The 22,428-nt window shown below is 44.1% G+C and overlaps 1 protein-coding gene across 1 annotated transcript in view; it reads left to right on the top strand.

Moving 5' to 3' along the window:
- MAU2 (MAU2 sister chromatid cohesion factor) overlaps nt 1–19,241 on the top strand; it is a 195,121-nt gene extending 175,880 nt beyond the window's left edge. The window contains exons 17-19 of the mRNA XM_086946848.1: nt 5,742–5,832; nt 8,041–8,168; nt 11,282–19,241. Of these exons, the coding sequence (XP_086802974.1) occupies nt 5,742–5,832; nt 8,041–8,168; nt 11,282–11,356 (294 nt within the window). The 3' untranslated portion in view covers nt 11,357–19,241. The remainder of the gene's footprint in view (nt 1–5,741; nt 5,833–8,040; nt 8,169–11,281) is intronic.
- Nucleotides 19,242–22,428: the final 3,187 nt, after the last annotated feature.

Genomic DNA, 22,428 nt, shown 5'->3' with positions numbered 1-22,428 from the left:
TGTGTCTGTGTGTGGGGCACTGTGTGTCTGTGTGTGGGACTGTGTGTTTGTGTGTGGGGATCTGTGTGTGTGGGGATCTGTGTGTGTGTGGCTCTGTGTGTGTGTGGCTGTGTGTGTGTGTGTGTGTGTGGCTGTGTGTGTGTGTGGCTGTGTGTGTGTGTGTGTGTGTGGCTGTGTGTGTGTGTGTGGCTGTGTGTGTGTGGCTGTGTGTGTGAGTGTGGCTCTGTGTGTGTGGGTGGCTCTGTGTGTGTGTGGGTGGCTCTGTGTTTGTGTGGGTGGCTCTGTGTTTGTGTGGGTGGCTCTGTGTGTGTGGGTGGCTCTGTGTGTGTGTGTGGGTGGCTCTGTGTGTGTGGGTGGCTCTGTGTGTGTGGGGGGGCTCTGTGTGTGTGGGGGGGCTCTGTGTGTGTGGGGGGGCTCTGTGTGTGTGGGTGGAGGGGGCTCTGTGTGTGTGGGGGGTTCTGTGTGTGGGTGGCTCTGTGTGTGTGGGGGTGGCTGTGTGTGTGTGTGGGTGGCTGTGTGTGTGTGTGGGTGGCTCTGTGTGTGTGGGTGGCTCTGTGTGTGTGGGTGGCTCTGTGTGTGTGTGTGGGTGGCTCTGTGTGTGTGGGTGGCTCTGTGTTTGTGTGGGTGGCTCTTTGTGTGTGGGGGGGCTCTGTGTGTGTGTGTGTGTGGGTGGCTCTGTGTGTGTGGGGGGCTCTGTGTGTGTGTGTGGGTGGCTCTGTGTGTGTGTGGGTGGCTCTGTGTGTGTGGGTGGCTCTGTGTTTGTGTGGGTGGCTCTTTGTGTGTGGGGGGGCTCTGTGTGTGTGTGTGGAGGGGGCTCTGTGTGTGTGGGGGGTTCTGTGTGTGTGGGGGGCTCTGTGTGTGTGTGGGTGGCTCTGTGTGTGTGGGGGTGGCTCTGTGTGTGTGTGGGTGGCTCTGTGTGTGTGTGGGTGGCTCTGTGTGTGTGTGGGTGGCTCTGTGTGTGTGTGGGTGGCTCTGTGTGTGTGTGGGTGGCTCTGTGTGTGTGTGGGTGGCTCTGTGTGTGTGTGTGTGGCTCTGTGTGTGGGGGCTCTGTCAATCAATCAATCATCGCATTTATAAAGCACACTACTTACCCAGAGGGTCTCAAGGCGCTGGGGGAGGGGGATCTGCTACTGCTCGAACAACCAGGTCTTGAGCTGCTTCCTGTGTGTGTGGGGCTCTGTGTGTGTGTGGGGGCTCTGTGTGTGTGGGGGCTCTGTGTGTGTGGGGGCTCTGTGTGTGTGGGGGGCTGTGTGTGTGTGGGGGGCTGTGTGTGTGTGGGGGGCTGTGTGTGTGTGGGGGGCTGTGTGTGTGTGGGGGGCTGTGTGTGTGTGGGGGGCTGTGTGTGTGTGTGGGGGGCTGTGTGTGTGTGTGGGGCTCTGTGTGTGTATGTGTGTGGGGGCTCTGTGTGTGTGGGGGCTCTGTGTCAATCAATCAATCATCGCATTTATAAAGCACACTACTTACCCAGAGGGTCTCAAGGCGCTGGGGGAGGGGGATCTTCTACTGCTCGAACAACCAGGTCTTGAGCTGCTTCCTGTGTGTGTGGGGCTCTGTGTGTGTGGGGGCTCTGTGTGTGTGGGGGCTCTGTGTGTGTGGGGGCTCTGTGTGTGTGGGGGCTCTGTGTGTGTGGGGGCTCTGTGTGTGTGTGGGGGCTCTGTGTGTGTGGGGGGCTCTGTGTGTGTGGGGGGCTCTGTGTGTGTGGGGGGCTCTGTGTGTGTGGGGGGCTCTGTGTGTGTGGGGGGCTCTGTGTGTGGGGGGCTCTGTGTGTGGGGGGCTCTGTGTGTGGGGGGCTCTGTGTGTGGGAGGCTCTGTGCGTGTGTGTGGGAGGCTCTGTGCGTGTGTGTGGCTCTGTGTGTGGGGGGGGCTCTCTGTGTGTGTGGGGGCTCTGTGTGTGTGTGTAGGGGCTGGGTGTGTGTGTAGGGGCTGGGTGTGTGTGTAGGGGCTGGGTGTGTGTGGGGGGGCTGGGTGTGTGTGGGGGCGCTGTGTGTGTGTGTGTGTGTGGGGGGGGCTCTGTGTGTGTGTGTGGGTGGGGCTCTGTGTGTGTGTGTGGGGGGGGCTCTGTGTGTGTGTGTGGGTGGGGGGGCTCTGTGTGTGTGTGTGGGTGGGGGGGCTCTGTGTGTGTGTGTGGGTGGGGGGGCTCTGTGTGTGTGTGTGGGGGCTCTGTGTGTGTGGGGGCTCTGTGTCAATCAATCAATCATCGCATTTATAAAGCACACTACTTACCCAGAGGGTCTCAAGGCGCTGGGGGAGGGGGGATCTTCTACTGCTCGAACAACCAGGTCTTGAGCTGCTTCCTGTGTGTGTGGGGCTCTGTGTGTGTGGGGGCTCTGTGTGTGTGGGGGCTCTGTGTGTGTGGGGGCTCTGTGTGTGTGGGGGCTCTGTGTGTGTGGGGGGCTGTGTGTGTGTGGGGGGCTGTGTGTGTGTGTGGGGCTCTGTGTGTGTGGGGGCTCTGTGTGTGTGGGGGCTCTGTGTGTGTGGGGGCTCTGTGTGTGTGGGGGCTCTGTGTGTGTGGGGGGCTCTGTGTGTGTGGGGGGCTCTGTGTGTGTGGGGGGCTGTGTGTGTGTGGGGGGCTGTGTGTGTGTGGGGGGCTGTGTGTGTGTGTGTGGGGGGCTGTGTGTGTGTGTGGGGCTCTGTGTGTGTATGTGTGTGGGGCTCTGTGTGTGTGGGGGCTCTGTGTGTGTGGGGGCTCTGTGTCAATCAATCAATCATCGCATTTATAAAGCACACTACTTACCCAGAGGGTCTCAAGGCGCTGGGGGAGGGGGATCTTCTACTGCTCGAACAACCAGGTCTTGAGCTGCTTCCTGTGTGTGTGGGGCTCTGTGTGTGTGGGGGCTCTGTGTGTGTGGGGGCTCTGTGTGTGTGTGTAGGGGCTGGGTGTGTGTGGGGGGGCTGGGTGTGTGTGGGGGGGCTGTGTGTGTGTGGGGGGGCTGTGTGTGTGTGGGGGGGCTGTGTGTGTGTGGGGGGGCTGTGTGTGTGTGTGTGTGGGGGGGGGGCTCTGTGTGTGTGTGTGTGGGGCTCTGTGTGTGTGTGGGGGTGGGGGGGCTCTGTGTGTGTGGGTGGGGGGGCTCTGTGTGTGTGTGTGGGGGCTCTGTGTGTGTGGGGGCTCTGTGTCAATCAATCAATCATCGCATTTATAAAGCACACTACTTACCCAGAGGGTCTCAAGGCGCTGGGGGAGGGGGATCTTCTACTGCTCGAACAACCAGGTCTTGAGCTGCTTCCTGTGTGTGTGGGGCTCTGTGTGTGTGGGGGCTCTGTGTGTGTGGGGGCTCTGTGTGTGTGGGGGCTCTGTGTGTGTGGGGGGCTCTGTGTGTGTGGGGGGCTCTGTGTGTGTGGGGGGCTCTGTGTGTGTGGGGGGCTCTGTGTGTGTGGGGGGCTCTGTGTGTGGGGGGCTCTGTGTGTGGGGGGCTCTGTGTGTGGGGGGCTCTGTGTGTGGGGGGCTCTGTGCGTGTGTGTGGGAGGCTCTGTGTGTGTGGCTCTGTGTGTGGGGGGGGGCTCTCTGTGTGTGTGGGGGCTCTGTGTGTGTGTGTAGGGGCTGGGTGTGTGTGTAGGGGCTGGGTGTGTGGGGGGGGGCTCTCTGTGTGTGTGTGGGGGGGCTGTGTGTGTGTGGGGGGCTGTGTGTGTGTGTGTGTGTGTGTGTGTGGGGGGGGGCTCTGTGTGTGTGTGTGGGTGGGGCTCTGTGTGTGTGTGTGTGTGGGGGGGGGCTCTGTGTGTGTGTGTGGGTGGGGGGGCTCTGTGTGTGTGTGTGGGGGGGCTCTGTGTGTGTGTGTGGGGGGGCTCTGTGTGTGTGTGTGTGGGTGGGGGGGCTCTGTGTGTGTGTGTGGGTGGGGGGGCTCTGTGTGTGTGTGGGGGGGCTCTGTGTGTGTGGGGGGGGGCTCTGTGTGTGTGGGGGGGGGCTCTGTGTGTGTGGGGGGGGCTCTGTGTGTGTGGGGGGGCTCTGTGTGTGTGGGGGGGGCTCTGTGTGTGTGGGGGTGGCTCTGTGTATGTGTGTGGGGGGGCTCTGTGTGTGGGGGGGCTGTGTGTGTGGCTCTATGTGTGTGGGGGGCTCTGTGTGTGTGTGTGGGGGGTGGGGGGGCTCTGTGTGTGGGAGGCTCTGTGTGTGTGTGGGGGGCTCTGTGTGAGGCTCTGTGTGGGTGGGTGGATGGCTGGCTGTGTGGGTGGGTGGCTCTATATGTGTGTGGGTGGCTTTGTGTGTGTGGCTCTTTGTGGGTGCAAATGCAATAGATCTCGCATTTGCGAGCGATTAAGCTATTGGCATTGTAAATGACACTGCCATTTATTTGGTTTAAACAAAAAAAAACAAAAAAATAATGTCATGAGCAATGCCAATAGCTCTACCTTTAACAATGCAGAGACATTGCATTGTAAATGTTGTTGTTTGATGGCTTGATTCAATAAAAAGAATTTAAAAAAAAACTGTTAGTCCAGAATAGAAATGACTGAGCTCCTTCAAAATATCGTAAATTTGAAAGAATTGCATTTTGGGAAGGGAATTATATTGGGCAAGATTGGTCAGTACAAGGATTGAAGATCTATGTAAGAAACTGACAAAAAACGATAGGGTAAGTTTATAAAGCCAGGGATGGTGGCCTGATTTGTTTCCGAAACAAGAAATCTGTATCCCTTGATGGGCTCGTGGCTGCATTAGGAAACATTTCCCTACTTCGGTAATTGACCAAAGGCACGTCTAAGATCAAGCCTGAAATTTAGATGTGGTATTAATCCGATTTTACTTTCTCAAGTGCAAGGCTCTTTTTTTGGAAAAGAAGAACATCTGTAAATGTGGTCTTAATATGAAAGGGGAACTAATGCACATTGTACTAGTTTCTGTGATTTTTTAGGACACTAAAAAAGATTGCTGGAACCTGTTTTACAAACATGGGATTTAAGAAGGTGGCAAGCGGCCAATGTATAGTTGCATATGGAATTCATAGATGTATCTTTTGCTTTGGGCAATTCGTATGGTTTGTGAATGAATTGTTCATAAATGTCTGACTATTTTTTTAGCACACATGTTTGATGTAATTTTAAGCTACCTGTTGTGGTTATAGAAATGGTTTTATAACACGTTTTTATTAAATAATTAATTTTATGTAAAGGTTTTTTTAAGTGTTTTGAAGATGGTCTAAATAAACACACGTTTTGAATCAACTATTTTCATTCTATATATGTCTGATTCTGTTACATCGTTGAAATTTGGGTGTGCTCATAGATCCTGGTTCCTCAACATTCTATTGCCAAATTATCATGGTTTAGGCAGGCAAGAGTCGACAGACTAATGTGATAGTAGAAACTAAAAAGACACTTAAAGCCCAGATTACAATTATTTTTCAAGTCCGTCATAATTGAGTGCAAAACGCACATCCTAGATGTTTATGATGGGCAAACAAATGATAACCAAGTGTTTACATTCTCAGTTAATATTGGGTGTAAAGATTTGGCAGATTTAAAAAATAAATTGTTCACCATCTGCATGTTTTTTTTCTCCGCCAAAGCCGCTTGTTGCACTTTGAGGGCTTTGGGAGCTAGAGGGGTATACTGTACTTGAATACATGTTTGGCTGTAAACATGTTGAGGTGACCAGCTTCCCATCTCAATCATCCACACTTGTAGGTAGATCTGAAGGTTGCTGTAGTAGCCAGTTTTACTTTTGCCATTTGTGACGTTTTTTGTATCCATGGTGAGCCAAAAGTAGGCTACAGTATACCCATCTATTTTCATGTCTTTGTCCTTACCAGGAGAGCAACAACATGGTGGTACCAGCCATGCAGCTTGCCAGCAAGATACCCGACATGTCTGTTCAGCTGTGGTCCTCCGCTCTACTGAGAGGTAGTTAATACATCTATCTCTGCTTAAGATTGTGTATTTTATAGCTTAATTTTGTTTTTTTGGAAAAAGCTAGTTGTTTTGCAGGCCTTCTGGAATGCTTTGTGGGGCAAATGGGGGGGGGAGGCAAACCAAAGGAAGAGATAATTAAGAGGTTGGACATGCATTAGGTAGGATTAGGAGTTTTTAACAAGATTGATAATATTCTGTTAAGACAAAAAAAACGAACCTTTCTATAGTAGGCAGTAATGGTTTCGCTTTATCTTCTACAGAGCTAGATGTTTTTTTTTAAACGTTCATTAGTACATAGAACCAGTTTAGAAAAGAATAGACTCAAACGCGAATGTTTTTTTAAACAAAACTGACTTGCACCTTTTCTTTACCGGTCTTATTCAGACTAAGCATCCATGTGAGACAGTACGTTGTTGGTCTGCAAGGATGTCTTGTCTCCAGATTACATGTTTATCAGGCTTCTTGTAAAGGCAGCCTAGATGGCGGAGTTAGAATTGTCCAGCGAATCTGGGACTTTATTTTTCTCAGTAAGGCTTTTTCCAATGCCTCATTGCAAAATGTTAGAAAGGCCTTACCCAGGCGATTTGTTGATTTTAGAATTGAATCATCTGGAATACGTAGGGATTTGTAACAACGCATAGGTCTCCAAACGTACCCCTTACACCATGATTTGTTTTTTAACCCTCAAACTGTTTGTTCTTAGGGAATGAAGACCTCCTTTTGTGTGATAGCTTTGATTTTACAGGGGCATGAGGCAGATGATCTTGTACACAATTGAAAACCACTATGGGCTCAATAATACTTTGTGACAATTTAATAAAAAAATACCCTTTGTCTTACACATCCGTCCTGGTATCCATCTCAGCTGGTGATCCAACTTTGCAGAGAAATATATTGCTAATGGTCTTTTTAACTACCACGGTTTTGGATAAGAATGTGCTGGTCCGTGCTTGAGCATAACTTTTGACATTGCCTATTAATTTTACTTTGTAAATGCAGCAGAAGTACTTACTTTTGTTTGTTAGGCTTTCAAAAAGGCGACTGCCATTGAAATGATCATTTGGCCATTTGCAAGAAGTGTGGAAAAAGCATACCTTTCCAGTTTATATTGTTTTTTGAGGAATGGTTATGGGGCATGGTTTGTTGATAATGTAATTTATAATCTTTGCATCCCCCTATTTTCACGAGGTCAATCTTTTCTCATCACTCGGTTAGCTTTTGGTAGCCACGATTTGTTTTGCATACTTATAGAGTGCACTATTACCCATAGAGGTACCCTACCATTGTAATATGTGTACAGTTGCTGTGAGAAGAAAAGGGAAGGTTAAAGTTTGAAAAGAGGACATTTTAGAGGTTTCCTGAACTCTAGATGAGAAATGGTGCTGAGGAGATGCATCTGTAGAGTATTCCAGGCAGTTGCTGTCAGACAGCAAAAGAAGAAACCGCCAAGTCTGGCGCTTAGGAAGCGAGAAATCACTAGTAAAATAGATGAGGATTACTGAAGTTGAAGGGTCATATCTGTGGAGAAGATCCTGCAAATATGACGAAGCTTAAATATGGACCACACAATAGCAGATACAGAGGTATTTGAATAGGTATCTTTTGTCAAAAGGAAGCCTAAGGTGAGAGTAGATTGAGGCACATTCTTTAATACCCAACAGTAATCATGCAAAGGCATTTTGGAGAGATTATAACTAGTGGTTTTTTTGTTGGGGGGCGGGGGTAGACCTAGGAAGATATCATTACAAAAGTAAAGTCCTCCCATGCTAGTGGCTAGAATAATAGGTTTCCTGTGTTTCAGTTTAAAGAAAGGGACCCTCACTTTGACTTGCTCTGGTCTGTGAATGATGATTCTTTGAAGCCTTTTATATGGTAAAGTGGTTGCGTTATGTGCCCTCTTTAGCTCTTGACCCAGAATATTAGTAGCAATAAATGGAGGCCAGGGACCATAATATATTAGGTGAACACTCTTGCAGCCACACCTATTGACTTAGTCCTACACTGAAAAGTAAACAGACACGCAGTGGGTTCATGCAAAGTGTTGTCGGAAGGGATTAGTATTTTTATTACAAACCTGGATATTACTTTCTATGTAGAGGGAGTGAGGGGCTGTGCTAATGACTGGTTTGCCTGTTTTGTTAATGTGCCCTTCTTATTCTCATTATAGTCACTTTTGGACACTTATATTTTTGCTCCTAGATCTGAACAAAGCCTGTGGTAACACCATCGATGCTCACGAGGCAGCTCAGATGCATCAGAACTTTTCCCAGCAGCTTCTTCAGGATCACATTGAAGCCTGCAGTCTTCCAGAACACAACCTTATCACGGTACACCAAGCTTTCAAACTTGCCCTGTTACTGACTATGCTTAAAAGATTCGGAGGGGTATCTTACTAATGACAAGATCAGGGTTCAAAGTTCCTGTCAGTATGTTAAGTTTGTGGTTACTGCCTGCCTCACACCACCCCAAAGTCCTTGCAGGGCCTGCTTTCTTGTTTCTCCATGGACGGATGCAAAAAAAAAACCCATGCATCAACTCTCTAGTTCAGAAACTAGAACACTTGAACAAAGCTAAGTTACAAACACTGCACACAAAAAAGACTGACACACCCAATAGCTAACAGGAAGTTTTAAGGACCGCCACAGCGAAGCACTGCTGTAATGGACGGTGCTTAGACACAAGACAGAGAGTCCTAACACTGTCCTTGCCTTCCGCCTCTTTGGTAAACCCCTCAATACAGTTCACACAAGTTTAAAATAAAAAGTGGCAAGGTTTTGCAACTCAACAGACTGCCACCATAGTGGGAAACTTTCACCCTACAAACTGTATCTTCCAATCTAGCATGGGCAGGTTAATGTTGTATCAGACAACAACTAAGTCTTTTTGGGATATACATACAATTCCTGATCCTTTAAATGTACTTGAATACTGTTGTCAGATATGCATTTCATTCCATCCATTTAAGCATTAAACATTTTCTGATTTGAAATTTGCAGATTGTTCATTGGATGGTTAGTAAGGAGTGGGGGATGGGCGTGGAGGGCATAGAGGATGGAAGGGTAAATTCATGATCATTTGTAAAATAGTGTAGATCTGGTATTGCCGATTTTATTTCGCTCCCAACCATACCCCATATTTGATGTTTCTGATCCACAAATTAATCTACCACTAAATTAAATTGACAAGCATGGTTAAAGAAAGCCACGTATCTATCTGTGTTGTGCTGTAGAATAGCAAAGGGTACTGGTGCAAAAAATACTTTGTGGTTGCAGCGCATTATTGTTACTTTATATAGTTAAGATAAGTCATTTCTGATGGATAGCACCTTCAGAATGCTCACTTGAACTTCCTTAGGTGTCAGACTACATCTCAAAATTTTCCATCATACTCTCCATCACTGCTGTTAATGGTGTCAGCATAGTATTAGCAGTGCCTTCTCTCAGTTCCACCTCCACAAGATGTGATCTTATTACCACATACAAAATGCTTTGTGTGCTTTAATGTCAGTGATTTTTCCATGGCTCCACCTACAAAAAATCTAGAAGTGTTTTTAATTTTATTCAAACTTTTTTTTATGACTGAAGGCTTTGTCTAACCCCAAAACATTGTCTTCAAGTCTTTTAAGACAAGTAGTAGATGGGCATAAATCACTGATCGTCCTCACCACCTCGTGCCTTTGGTAGTGGTGCTGTAGATTACAGGTGACATGGAGTTGGTGCTGCCCTCGCTAAAAGGGAAAGAATGCATATATACAGATTCCCAAGAGGGGACGTGTGTTTGGGACCTGGTCTGGTTCTTCTTTTTTTGTTTTTGTTTTATCAAATCGAGCTTCAGCGAAGAGACCAAAATTCTCATTTGCGAAGACAATCTCTTTTCATCTAGCTGTAGCTAGATGATTGGTCCATCGCTGCCAGTTCACGTTCTTTCGTGTGCAAGAATCGAGCGGGTACAGTCACTATTTTGTAGCAGTTGGGGTGATCATTGAAGAAAATGCTCTCAGTTTCAATCTGAAAATTAGTGTAACATTTTCGACACATGGGCGTTATTTTGAACACTGGTCTTATACATACTTTCCTCCTCCAAAAAGCATATGGTCTGTTGAAGAGAGTATACTTTTGTTAGTCAATCTGGTTCAGCCAGCCAGGTCTGTTCTGTCTTGTGAGGCTGATGACGTTTTGCTTGTTCTTGGCACCCCAGTCTCATTTAAGATTCAAACTCCAATAAGATCTAAGTCTCCAGTGGAATCAATTCCATGGGGTAGCAGGGCATGGTCTGTCTCGAAATTCAGTTGGTGACAGGGTAGTAATGGTAGAAGTCTTGACTCTTGAAGCCTTGCGAAGAAAGGGGAGCTTTTTCACCCTTCTTAAATAGCAGTTGCTTTGAATGAGGCATCTCTCAAGTTCAAGTCTGTGCTGCTCACCTTTGAGTTAACATTCAAGGTATTGTGATCAAAGTAGAGGAGCCTGCGCATGACCATTCTGGATTTGAGAGCAGCCAGATTAACTCTGAATGTAACACTACCTCAAATGCAGAGCACGCAGGCCACCTCTCAAGGGACAGCTCAGCTGCTCTTAGTAGATCAACCACTAATGAGGTATGGGGAGGTTCTCTCCCTAAATGCACGGAGCACCTAAGCCTGTGGCAATTGCTCTGGGCAGACAATTGAGCTGTTGGAATCTATTTTAGTGGGGAAGGAGAATGAGACTGGGTTGTCTGAGCTAGAGGTCATTGGTGAAGCACAAGTGTCACGAGGTGGCGTGAGAGACCATGTGATTCGCTGCCAGTGCTCTATTTCGGGGTGTGTGGGGGGCAGGGGCTCAAATGATTTCAATGCTGGAGTAATCATATGCATCCGGCATAATGCCATCATGGGTAAGTGTGTGCAGGGGCTCAAATGATTTCAATGCTGGAGTAATCCTATGCATCCGGCATAATGCCATCATGGGTAAGTGTGTGCAATGTAAAATCTGTACCTTAAGACAAATCCCATATGCAGGTAAGGGAAGAGGATGATGTTGACCCAGCTGCTTATAATTTACTCAGTTCAGGTTTGGCTCTTTCTAGACTGCCAGATGACTTGAACAGCATGCTAGCCAGGTTTCTAGATTGCTGTTTCAAAATATTCAGCAGTAATAGATCAATTTCTGACAAGGTGACTGAACTTGAACTCTGTAATAACTTGTTTTCATATTGTGCTCGATACCACAGCTTTGCTCATGCTCTAAATGTGGATGTTTGCTTCCTTGTTTTGAAGCTGTACATTTTAAGTGCATCAATCTGCATGCAATGTTCTGTCAATCAAGACATGCTGCATTACCCTGGATTCGTCATGCTGTATGACCCTGGTTTTGTCATGCTGTAGTTGGTGTGATGTTTTTGTGAGAAGCGTTTACCATGATTTTGCACTACTGTTGTAATACTCAGTTCTGTATTTTTTCAGTGGACGGATGGACCTCCTCCGGTACAGTTCCAAGCTCAGAACGGCCCAACCACAAGCCTAGCCAGCCTCCTATGAAGGATAGCAATGTATGTGTACCATGCACATTTTAAACTGCAGCCTCTCCTCGTCGCCAGGACCCTTCCCCACCTCAATAAACTCTGCTTGGGATTGAGGATGGTGCTACCAGGAAGCACTGCACACTTTAATACAAAGGGGAAACCTGGCCTTTATTTTTCTTTTCCACCATATTCGCTGGGTTTTTCAAACACCACTGAAGTGTTCCACAAACCCTCTAAGCAGCATCAAGGTATGACCGCAAGGCAGTTCTGTGTGAAAGCTGCCGGTTGGTTGCTAGGATGCAGGGTTTGCAGCTGAAAGGAGGATGAGATGGGCAGACGGACAAGGCGAAAAAAAATCTGAAGACTGTGGATCTGTTATTGATCTTACCCACTACACGATAAAGCGCTCATCACCTACATATTCAATAGAAACACCTGGTCTGGATTGTGCTGTTTTCAATTGAGTGGAGACCATAATTCTAGGTTATCTCAACATTTAGTAGCACCCTCTGCCACCCTTTGCAGCACCTTAGTTGAAACTTAAAGTAAGAAAATGGCGACCTGAACTTGCCATTCAATCAGCAAAAGCTATCTAGCCATTGTTAACATTACAGCTTATGAGAAGGATGATTATAAAAATGTGCAGGAAAATCATGTAAGTAATGTTGCCTAGTTGGGAGAACTTCAGCTGTGGCTTCAGGAATCAAAAGGTGTTCAAACCTCATGCCACAATGATATCTCCCTTCCTCATTCTTGCCAGGGCGTAAACCCATAGCCCAGTTTTCAGTAGTACTTGCAGTTTATCACAGTGCAATCAGGCAGAGCAAGAAAGAGTCAAGATTAGTCAGCAGGTTTTTTTGTTGTGTTTTGTTTTAATTTTTCATGTTTTCCAAACTTTGTGAAAGGCTTGTGAACATTTGTTTTGAAAGGAGTGTGCTTGGCTCAACTTTGTTTTACTTCCAGCACAAAACCTGGTTTGCACAGGGCAGATCGCAATTCTCACGTCATCGCAGGCAAAGACTCACAAGTTTGATGTGCAGTGGGAAAAGATTCTTGATGATGGTCAGAGATTGTTGGTACAGAATGTCTGGTTTTGTTTCCATTAATCTTTTTGGGACTTTTTGGGTCCCGAGTGTGCCATGTTTTTACTTAAGACTGAAAAAAATACCTTTTTAAAGGGAAGCAAAAACCTTTCCCAAAGAGCCCAATAATGCATCGTTTGTATTTAGTTAAAGGTCTGCATTTCTACAATAAGTAACTGAAAAGGGCACTGTAGGCAGCTTTTATAAACCAAACTGTTTAAACAGTGCACATAAAATATTTAGCTTAAAGTATGCAAATGTTTTGTGTCCTGTTGTATTTGAAAAATGACGTGTTTGAATTGGTTTGCGTTTTCTAAAGCTCCTTTCTCAGATTGCCTTGCGTTGCTCTTTGGTGTGCTTGGTTGGTATGTTCAGACAAGGTCAAAATGAAGCCTGTTTTGATAATGTGAAGAGGAGTTGAGAGGAATGAAAATAGATCACTTCCAGGTACTTTCATTCGGGTTTTTCCTAAACAATCCCATTACCATATTGTGGTGTAAAAGTGCAGAGGATCTCCAATGAGCTGAAAATGTAATAGCTAATAAAAAGCGGTCGGCTAGAAAGTGTGGTGTTAGTCTGTCAAGTCAAATGACTATGACACACTGCTTTTTAATATCCATTTTAATCTCCTGTTTTGTCTTATCTCCGGAAAAGGAAGCTTGTCAGCAAGGTTGAGTTTTCCAGTGTCTGCAGTGGCCTTCTCTTAAATGTCAATTTCTGGATCTCTATTCTTTACCTCCTGCTGTGCTTGATTGTCTCTCATAAGTCCTGGTGAAAACCTAGTGTGCAGCAATTTTCTTTGCATTTGCTACTTGTAGGTTGCTTCTTTGCTGGAGAAGTTGATACTTTTGTAACTTTCATACTTTTAGGCTTGCGGAAATTCAGTTACTTATGTTATTGCAAAATACTGTTAAGGCACAATTTCCTTTTTGTCATAGCAACTGGTAATGGAGCTTTTGTTAGCAGAGACTACAGTGTGTTTAGGTGCTAAAATTAGACCAGATTGTTACAATATAAGACTCCCACAGTATTCTGTGGAACATCCCAAGTGCAAGTAGAAGACTTTGTTGTTTGTACACAGTCCTGGGTCTCTGCTGCAAGTTACCACCTATTCCTGCTGCCCCTTTCTTGGCCTCAAACCTTTGTTTTTGTCCATTTAGCACATGCTCTTATTTTCGGTCATTTTTAGGTGTTGATCCGTTCTGCTTATACAACTAGTCTCAGTGTTCTCAAATTGATCATTTTTAATGTAGGGTTCGTACATTCAACAAGAAAGAAATTGAAGAAAATTATTTTTTGGTACAGAAATGCTATGGAAAACAAATTTTGGCCGGTCACAGGGATTGCCAACATTTAAATGGATTTGTAACCAGGTTTGACTTCTGTTAGTTGAATTCAGTTGTAATAGTATGTTCCCTGCTCATTGTGTGTCATGGACACTTATTTTAGATAAATAGTTGCTTTAAAGAGAAGGTAGGGGAAATGCCTAACTGTACTGCATAGGTGTTTCAAGAAGCCAAAAATTAAACTCCTACACCATTTACATGCTTATTTGAACATCTGACTGCCATACAGTTTGCCAGTTTTCTTCCCCATTAATTGCATTCGAGGCATTTGGTGTGTGTAGACAAGGAGGGGGGTTATTGTAGAAGAGTATTTAAATCAAGTTATTTGCTGATGGGTCTGGAAGTCTAACATTCTCTGCCTTTTCAGACACGACCGATTATGCCAACATCCCAGTTAAAATGATAGGTCCATAAATGTCTGGAATTAGTTCAGCTTTCTTTAAAATCCTTTATGAAAGATGTAATCCACTTGGACTTGCAATTTAGCAGCGACAATTTATGTAGAGAGCAAAAGGAATGGTTTTGGCTTTGCTTGTAATCCTTGATTACTTGGCATGTTAAATTTAAGGCATGTAAATGCTCATTGTATTGCTGTTGCAGAAATACACCATTTGAGTATAACCATTTTAGGGTGAAGTGAAAAGGGTGGGCGGACCTGGAGGACATTTCTTTAAAAGTGATGTAGATATTTATCATGTGTAAATGGGCTAATAATAAACAGACTGCCTCTACAGAGTGTGAAGCAGCAGGTGTGTGGCACAGTGCCTTAGTACTCCCATGAGAAGTCCACAAGTCTCTACAGAAAACAGGAGAGACTTCCGCATACACAGGACCGTAAAAATGGGTGGATTAAACATTTTTGTGAGTTTTTTGTGATGCCTTGTAATGTCTGTAGAGTATCCGAGGCACCCTGTACCATTTTGAAAATGAATTGTTCTGCATTACAAGTGTTTGTCAACGTTTAGATTTGTGCACCTCTGCAATCTATGATATCACCACATTTTATCTAAGGCGACTGAAAGGAGGATAGTAGATTCCGCTGGTTCGGGGAAACCTTAATTCACCTACAGATTCATGTAATGCAGCCTAGTGCGCACATTTCTGCCAGTAGCACCCCCAAATCGTGGTTGAATTTTATTACAGCACTTGGTTTCAAAGAGTTCAATGTTGGCAGGGCTAGTTGAGACAAATGTATCTATCATTAACTCATATATTTCCCTTTAACAAAAGGGACTCCAAAGGCAAATCTGTGCTTTTATTTATGATTAATTGCTCATTGTAAGAAACCTGCCTGTCTTATTGTCGCCTATCTCAGAAGACCCTGCGAGCGACCGGAAAACTCTTGTATAGCCGTTTTCTGTTTGTGTATATTAAATTATTTAATGGTTGTATGTACATCTTAGCATCATCTTGTAGACCCACTCATGTTTTGACTTAAAATTAATGATCTTCTATTTTCAGACCATACCATTTATAAATGCCTAAGGCGTGAGCTTGAGAACATAATTTTTTCTGATCACGTTTTGACTGGTAAACCGGATGTTTATAGTTTAAAAACAGCAAGGTAACACTGTGTAAAAGAAATAAACACTTTTGTATTATACCTAAATCCCTTGTAACCTTATTTAAATATCCAATCCCTGTATTCACTTTAAACACCTTTAACTGCATCTTTCGATTATATATAGTCTTTCATACGAACTTTTTTATATAAGAAAATCTTAGCAAAACAAACTGTACAGTTTCTGTAGCAACCTTTTAAAGAGATTTTTTTAACCAGATTTGTTCACGTTGTCGAAACCTTTAATCGTGGTCCTGTAGATAATGTAAAAATAAATTGTACAGAGTAGCATTTGTTGGAGCACACAGATATAGAGCTCTACCATTCTTCTGCAGAAGGGCTGGCCATTAAGGTCCTTCTGGCCCAGAGGGCACGATGCCTCCTGCAATCCACATGGAAACCTATAATGCCTTTTGGTCATGCGCTATGATTTTGTTATAGAAACTTTTTCTCCTGAACTCCTCACGTGAAAGAATGCAGATTATGTTGGTATGCTTTGGGAACGTGCATTAAATGAAAGATTAGGAATGCTGTTTTGAAGGATACTGATGAAAATATACACTGCTGCTTTTTTCCTTTTTTGAGCTTGATTGCTCTACAGTAGCCAAGGTGAACTAAATAATGTGGCTATTGACACGCTATTATGGCAACAATATCCAAAAAGCCATGTCTTACATTTTATTTATGTTGGGTGATTGTGTTTTGAAATTTAGATGCTACAGTTCTTGTGCGTTTAACCTTTTTGGCAACAACCTATCATGTATTTTTCAAACTACAGTTGGCATGCTTGGGAGGCAGAGATATCAGTTATTAGCAGATTTTTTTGTTTTGTTTTGATGATGATGAAAGCAAGGGGAAAACAAGATACTTCCTATCAGTGAGGCCAGTGTCAGCTGCTGATTACATCTGGCACACTTGTTTATGCGAAACCTGCCCTGATATGTGTATGCTTGTGACCCTAGGACATCTAATGTTTTGACGTTGGACTTCTGGAGATTGTAATTTGTGTGATGGAACAATACATGGTTTGCTTTTGTTTTTTCCTCAAATGAACACACAGTTCTTCCCTTTGAAGTATTGAATTAGAGTAATTTTTGAGGGACATTGAGCTCACCTCTTACTGAAAAAGGAGGTAGGATGTCTGCTAGATAGGAAATTGAAAATATTTTTGGAGTGTAGAGTTAAATGGACTATCCCACCCTTTTCACAGGTCTTATGCAGAATAATAATTGTTCGGGATGGATTATTTTCCTGGGCATGTTTTTCCTCTGTGTACCTGGAGATAAAGATAGTGTGCTTAACGGGTATGGACTTCAGTGAAAATCTTTAGTAGAAGCAGGGCAAGTAAAAATAAAAGCCATCTAAGGAGAACATGATGGTTCAAAGTTAGTCGTAAGTGCTAAAGTAAATGTTGCATCTTACGAACCTGCAGGAGTTGAAATACAATTTACCTACCAGCCTTATGCATCTTGTTTCGAGACCACACTGAGAATATAGTATGTTCCAAGAAGTCTTATCTTTACCATGGTGACATTTCCAAGTGTGCACCAATGCATGCCAGCATGTAAACAAATGCAGGCCGTATATTGTACTAGAAGGTTTGTTTGATGGTCCCTGTACAGCTGGATATTCAGAAAAGGTTATTTTGCAAATAATTCCCAGTAACATTCTTTGTAGGTAAATGTACATTGTGCATATTACTTTGGCAAAACCGGAGATTGTAGCTTGCTTATGAGTTTTGAAGATACAGGAGTAGAGTACACATCCTAGATGTACCTTTAGTTTTTTTAGGGCAGCTAACTGTAGATCACTTTGCATTTTCTTTTCCGATGAGACACAGAATTGCCCCTATTTGTGACACGTTCTGTAGTTTTCATTGTAAGGATTTCAAGATTTGTTGGTTTGCGTGTTCAGATTTGCTTTATTATGTGAAGTGGATAATTAGATATTTTTTCATCAGTAGTGTGACATTTGAGTACATATGCACGTATGCACATTTTAATGTTTAGCACAGGTTGGTTTCTGAGAAAATTACAACCCCAACCCAAACAAAAGAGAAAATTTGACACTGACTATAAATTGTGGTCTCGAAGTTCCATTTGGATTGTGTTATCATAGATCTTGTACTATTTACTGGTGAAAATTAAATGGCCCAATTGTAAGACCTATTTGCTTATTTTAACCATGGCAAGCTTTTCTCAGACTGTTCAGTATCACAATTGCTTATTTTTGGTATAATTGTACTAAATGTTTTGTATGAGTTTGGAATAAGAGCTTTAAGAGGCACCCTTTTTAGATGCTGTAAAATCGCTTCACACAACATAAGACAACGAATGAAATTAAAATGGTATCTCTGACCTCAAACGTATCGGATTTTCTGAGTGCCCATAATTTGATATGGTCTCTTGACAGTTTTTGTTTGTGCTCTGGGGTGTCAGTGAACCCTGATTCTATTCATTTAAAACCTTGCAGATCACTTTAATGTGCAGGTAGAAGGCCAGTAGTAGACTAGCAACCACAAATTTATGCTGGAAGAAAAACAGCAGCCCCATATCTTTCTGGGACGATGCTGTTTCAGGTGTCTACAACGCTTTGGAAACCAGGCCTCAATTTATTTTATTTTGCTATCTGACAGGGTTGTCCTCCATTGTCTTGAATCAAAAAATAAACTGCAGAAATGGCCACAATAAATATGTGAGTATCACTTGCATCAATTAAACTAACTTATGGTTGTTAGCTTCACCCAGGCACCAGACTTTGCACATCAAGCGCTGATGTTTGAGTTCACCACCAGCTGCTGTAGCTGTATATCCCTTGAGGTTCCTGCTTATGTGCACACTTAATATAACTGAGTGTAACATTGATTCTAACTGTACTTTACACACTCTATGGTTCTGCACATTGACTGTAAAAGCCTGAAAGACTCATGTAACCTGAAGGATAATAAGCTGACGTCCCTGCAGGTCTGAATCCAATATTGCCCCTCGGAATTGGACATTGCTTTAATTTTAGAGAATATTTAGTATAATGCAGCGTTTGATTGCTTATAACTGGGAATTAACTTTAATGGTTTATAGGACTATCGTCTGATATGATACCGGTGTTTCCTGGTTTGGGATTTCTTTATGTAAATCCCCCCCCTCCCCCCCCCCCCCCCCCCCCCCCCCCCCCCCATTTGAAGCTGTTTGTTCCTTACTAAAGTGGCTTGTAAAAGGAAAGCCCAGGGCTGGAAATGTGGTGACTACATTGGTTAACCCATTCTGTCTCTGAAATAAATGTTTTACTCATTGGTACAAAAGTATGCGCCTGATCCTTCAATAATGGATTTGTAGATCCTGAGTTCCTGTTTACACCAGCACATGCCATTGAATTCCTTTCTTTCTTTAATAAGTCTAAGACCTCTTAGCCCCTTTATTGCTACCTGCGTGATGACCTTTTTCAAAAATAATCTATGATAAAATTCAAAGTCCAAAATCTAGTGTAGGCACTTCAGTTTCCTTGGAAAACCATGTTTTTCATGCTTTCAGAGTAAATATTTTTGTGTTCAACCTGTAAATAGTATGCTATGTTTGGATTGAAACAGGAGGGTTCCTTTTATCCGTGCAACTGTAGATGTCCATAATACATTATTGTTTGTATAATTGTTTTTTCTGCGACAATACACACTTTGTAATGCTGACGGGTCTGTACATTGTATTTTCTACCTGTTTTTAGTGCGATTGCAGTTCCGTACTAAAATGTATGCCAGACAAATGCTTTTAACCACACCTTTAAATATCAACCTTGTAAAATGTACATAAGGCACTGGAATTCTAAGTAATTCGAAGCGTAGGTGTTAGCTTGTCATTGCATTTGGTTTATCTTGTTTTCTATATATTAGAAGAATTTTTAAATAAAAAAGTGTTAATTAAATTGTATTCTCTCATTTAATGTTAACAACTGTTACTCTAAGATATTGAAACGTCAAGTGACATTTTAAATTATTTTTTTCTGCTTTTTGTTTAGATCTCCCTCAGTCTGACCCTTCTCATCACATGTGTTTTATGAATGACCTACTGGCTTAGCTTTATTCTGCAGCAACACAAACGTGAAATATGTGCTTGAAATAATAATCTGCTGTATTGATGTTACTCTCTTACATCGGTTTGCTAATTGTCTGTGCTCCGAGGAAGGTCTTTAGAAATCTCCTTTAAACATAACCTTACCTCTTTAAAAAAGTTTACAGTCTGCATACGCTACAACTGCTTGTGCTACAGTGACTGTCTCGGATATATCGCCCTTACGGCCACACCCCTTTGCTATTTTTCCCACCTGACATGTAGGGATTGCCACACCTTCTGTTTTGGAGGGTGCTGCTTTTTTCCTGCTTTTTGCTTTCTAAAAAGTTGTATAACCCATACAAAGGCAAGCCTATATGTCCACAGGGACAAGGGTAATTAAAAAAAAAACAGTTGTCCCTTGGAACTCATTCCATGAATACCTTTAGTTAACTTCAAGGTGTAGGAAGCTGGCTCTGTATTTACTATACCAAAGCAAGGTATAGTGTGCACAGGTTCCAGTGGATCCCCAGAGGCTTTACATAGACTAAAATAGATAAAACTGAGCATTTGTTGTGCGCACACTGCCAAATGAGGCACACGCTCAATGACTAAACCCAAGTAGTTTTATTTTATTGTAGAACAAGGAAGAACTCAGTTGCAGGTCAGTACCTGGTTAAAAAGAGCAATACTTTCAGGTACTGTAGGAATGTGTTGCAAATATCAATAGGTATACTTTATAGTAGTCCTGAGGAAGGCAAACATTTATACACAGTTAAGTACACAAATTACTATCCCAATCTTTGGAGGTTTGAACCAACACAGGGCAGTCAGAGCTCAAGTGGACACCAAATTTGCAAATCTGCAGCACCGGGGCGGACGGAAGCAGAGGTCAAAGGTGGCGACTGGGGGTGATCGGGGATGCATGGTCAGCTGGTAAGTACCTGCCACTTCAGGGCACAGGCTCCAGGGCTTTAAGCAAGCACAGGGTTGGGAGCAGCAGCAAGCTTACACCACCAGTGCACAGGGGTGGCAGGGTGCAGAAACCGTTTTGGGCACCCAATGCAGGTGAATGGCAGAGCTCTGTTTCACAGAGGGTGCAGACTTGGACTAGGAAGTTGGACGAAGGTGACCAATGACTGGGCAGACAGGTTGAGACGTTGTGGATGCTGGGCCACCGCTTTATTGTGCTCCCCAGGGTCGGGGGCTTTGGATGCAGGGGTGACTTTAGACATTGGGAAATCTTCACCTGGGCCGGTTGCGGTCAGGGGACCCTTTATGCTGAAGCTTCTTCATGGAGTCCAGGAGAGGTCATCCACCAGTGGATTTGAGGTCACGATTGCTGGGTAGACTTCACTGGACCGCTGGGCCAATGAGACTCAGGCCATAGGCATCTGGAGTTGGCAGGACTTGCGGTTCTAAAAGGCAAAGGAGTCCTTGGTGTTGGTTTCTTTTGTGGACCTGGCCCGCTGTCCTCAGAAGCTCTTGGCCTTTAAGCAAGGCAGGCAGTCCTCCCAGACTTCTGGAGGTCGCTGGTCCTGCAGAACGGTTCGCTGTTAAGAGCATGTTTCTTCAAGGTCTCCAGACAGGCTGGTAGGGCTGGGACCAAGACAGTTGTTGTGAAGAAAGTGGCTCTATATATACTGGACCAGAATAAGGTATAGTGTGTATAGAGTCCACCAACCCCTGAGGTATAACAAAGGTTAAAGTAAGAACTGACCTTACTCTCCAAAGTGGTAGCTTGGTTGAGCAGTAAGGCAGTACCAGAGGACAGTGTAAAGCATTTGTTGTACACACTCAATCAGTAAAAGGTTTCACACACTCAGACTGAACTCCAGGCCAATTGTTTTTATATCAAAAGATATAGTTTTTATTTCTAGAACCAACAGGTATCAAAAATATACTGTTCTCAATATGAGAGGTTTTAGATGAGTACTTTGCAGAAAAGCAATAAACTTTGTAGAGATAATTGGTACAGGGGTTACAGTAGGCAACACAATTCTACACAGAATTTAGCATTGAGTTCAATGGATTTCCTTATATAAACACAGTTGATTACTTTGTAGATTACTTTGGTTATTCCAGGACTGGCTCCTAGTTTCAGTCCTGGGGTCTAAGCTGAAAACAGTATAGCGAAAACGTTTTAGGTATTGTAGTTATTTTTCAGGAATAAAAAGCTATTTTAAAAGTTCACTTAGAAACTTTTCAACAGAAATCTGGCAATGTTATCCAATGGGAGAAAATTCAGGTTGCAGGTAAAGTACGATCTCGTTACTTTTGTAATCCAGTACTTGTCTACTGGGGCCAACACTGGGGTCTCAACTCAAAACAGGCAAGTAATTACGTTTCAGTATTACGTATGATTGTTAAAGAATATTTCTAGTTTTCAAAAGTAGACACTTAGAAGAAATGTCCTAGAAAAGCAGACAATGGATTCCTAAGGAGAAAATATAAGTTACTGGTAAACCCGCTAGGGATTACTTTTGCGTTTCAGCACTGGGCTACAAGGTACAGTACTGGCTCCTCTCCTGATCACAGGTGAGTATTTCGGAATTCGGATGATTTCATATGAATATTTCAAGTTTTCACAAGTAGGCACTTAGACGATTTTTCGAGTCAAACCAGTCAATCGTATTCAATGGCAGGTAAGTGAGTTACAGGTTTCCTGGTGAGTACTCGACTGGTGAAGTTTTGGTTCTGGGCATAGAATCGGGCGCCCCATAGGGTCGAGTAGGTACAGTTGGTTCACTCTCAGGGGCGGCCGGGTGCAGAGGAGGTTACGTCCAAGGTTATCCAATGGGGGACGCGTGGCCTCCGGTTGGTGGCTGCTGGCTAGCAGGCCATGCGGCTGTGGGAGCTGGGCTCCTGGTCACTTGCTCAGGACAAATGGGAAAGCAGGATAGGACAACGGTGGCATAGCCAGCGGTACTCGGGCGGCTTGGTGCAGGGTACTTTTGAGCTGTCGGGTGCTCAATGTTATCCAATGGAAAAGGTCAAAAGGGAACAAAGGCTGCAGGCTCGGGCGGAGACTCTCCAGGGGCGACCAGCACGTCGAGAGGTAA

The sequence above is a fragment of the Lissotriton vulgaris genome, chromosome 12 (assembly GCF_964263255.1).
Source record: "Lissotriton vulgaris chromosome 12, aLisVul1.2, whole genome shotgun sequence".
NCBI lineage: Eukaryota > Metazoa > Chordata > Amphibia > Caudata > Salamandridae > Lissotriton > Lissotriton vulgaris.
Note: the sequence above shows the minus strand (reverse complement) of the source record. Positions and strands in the feature narration are given on the sequence as shown.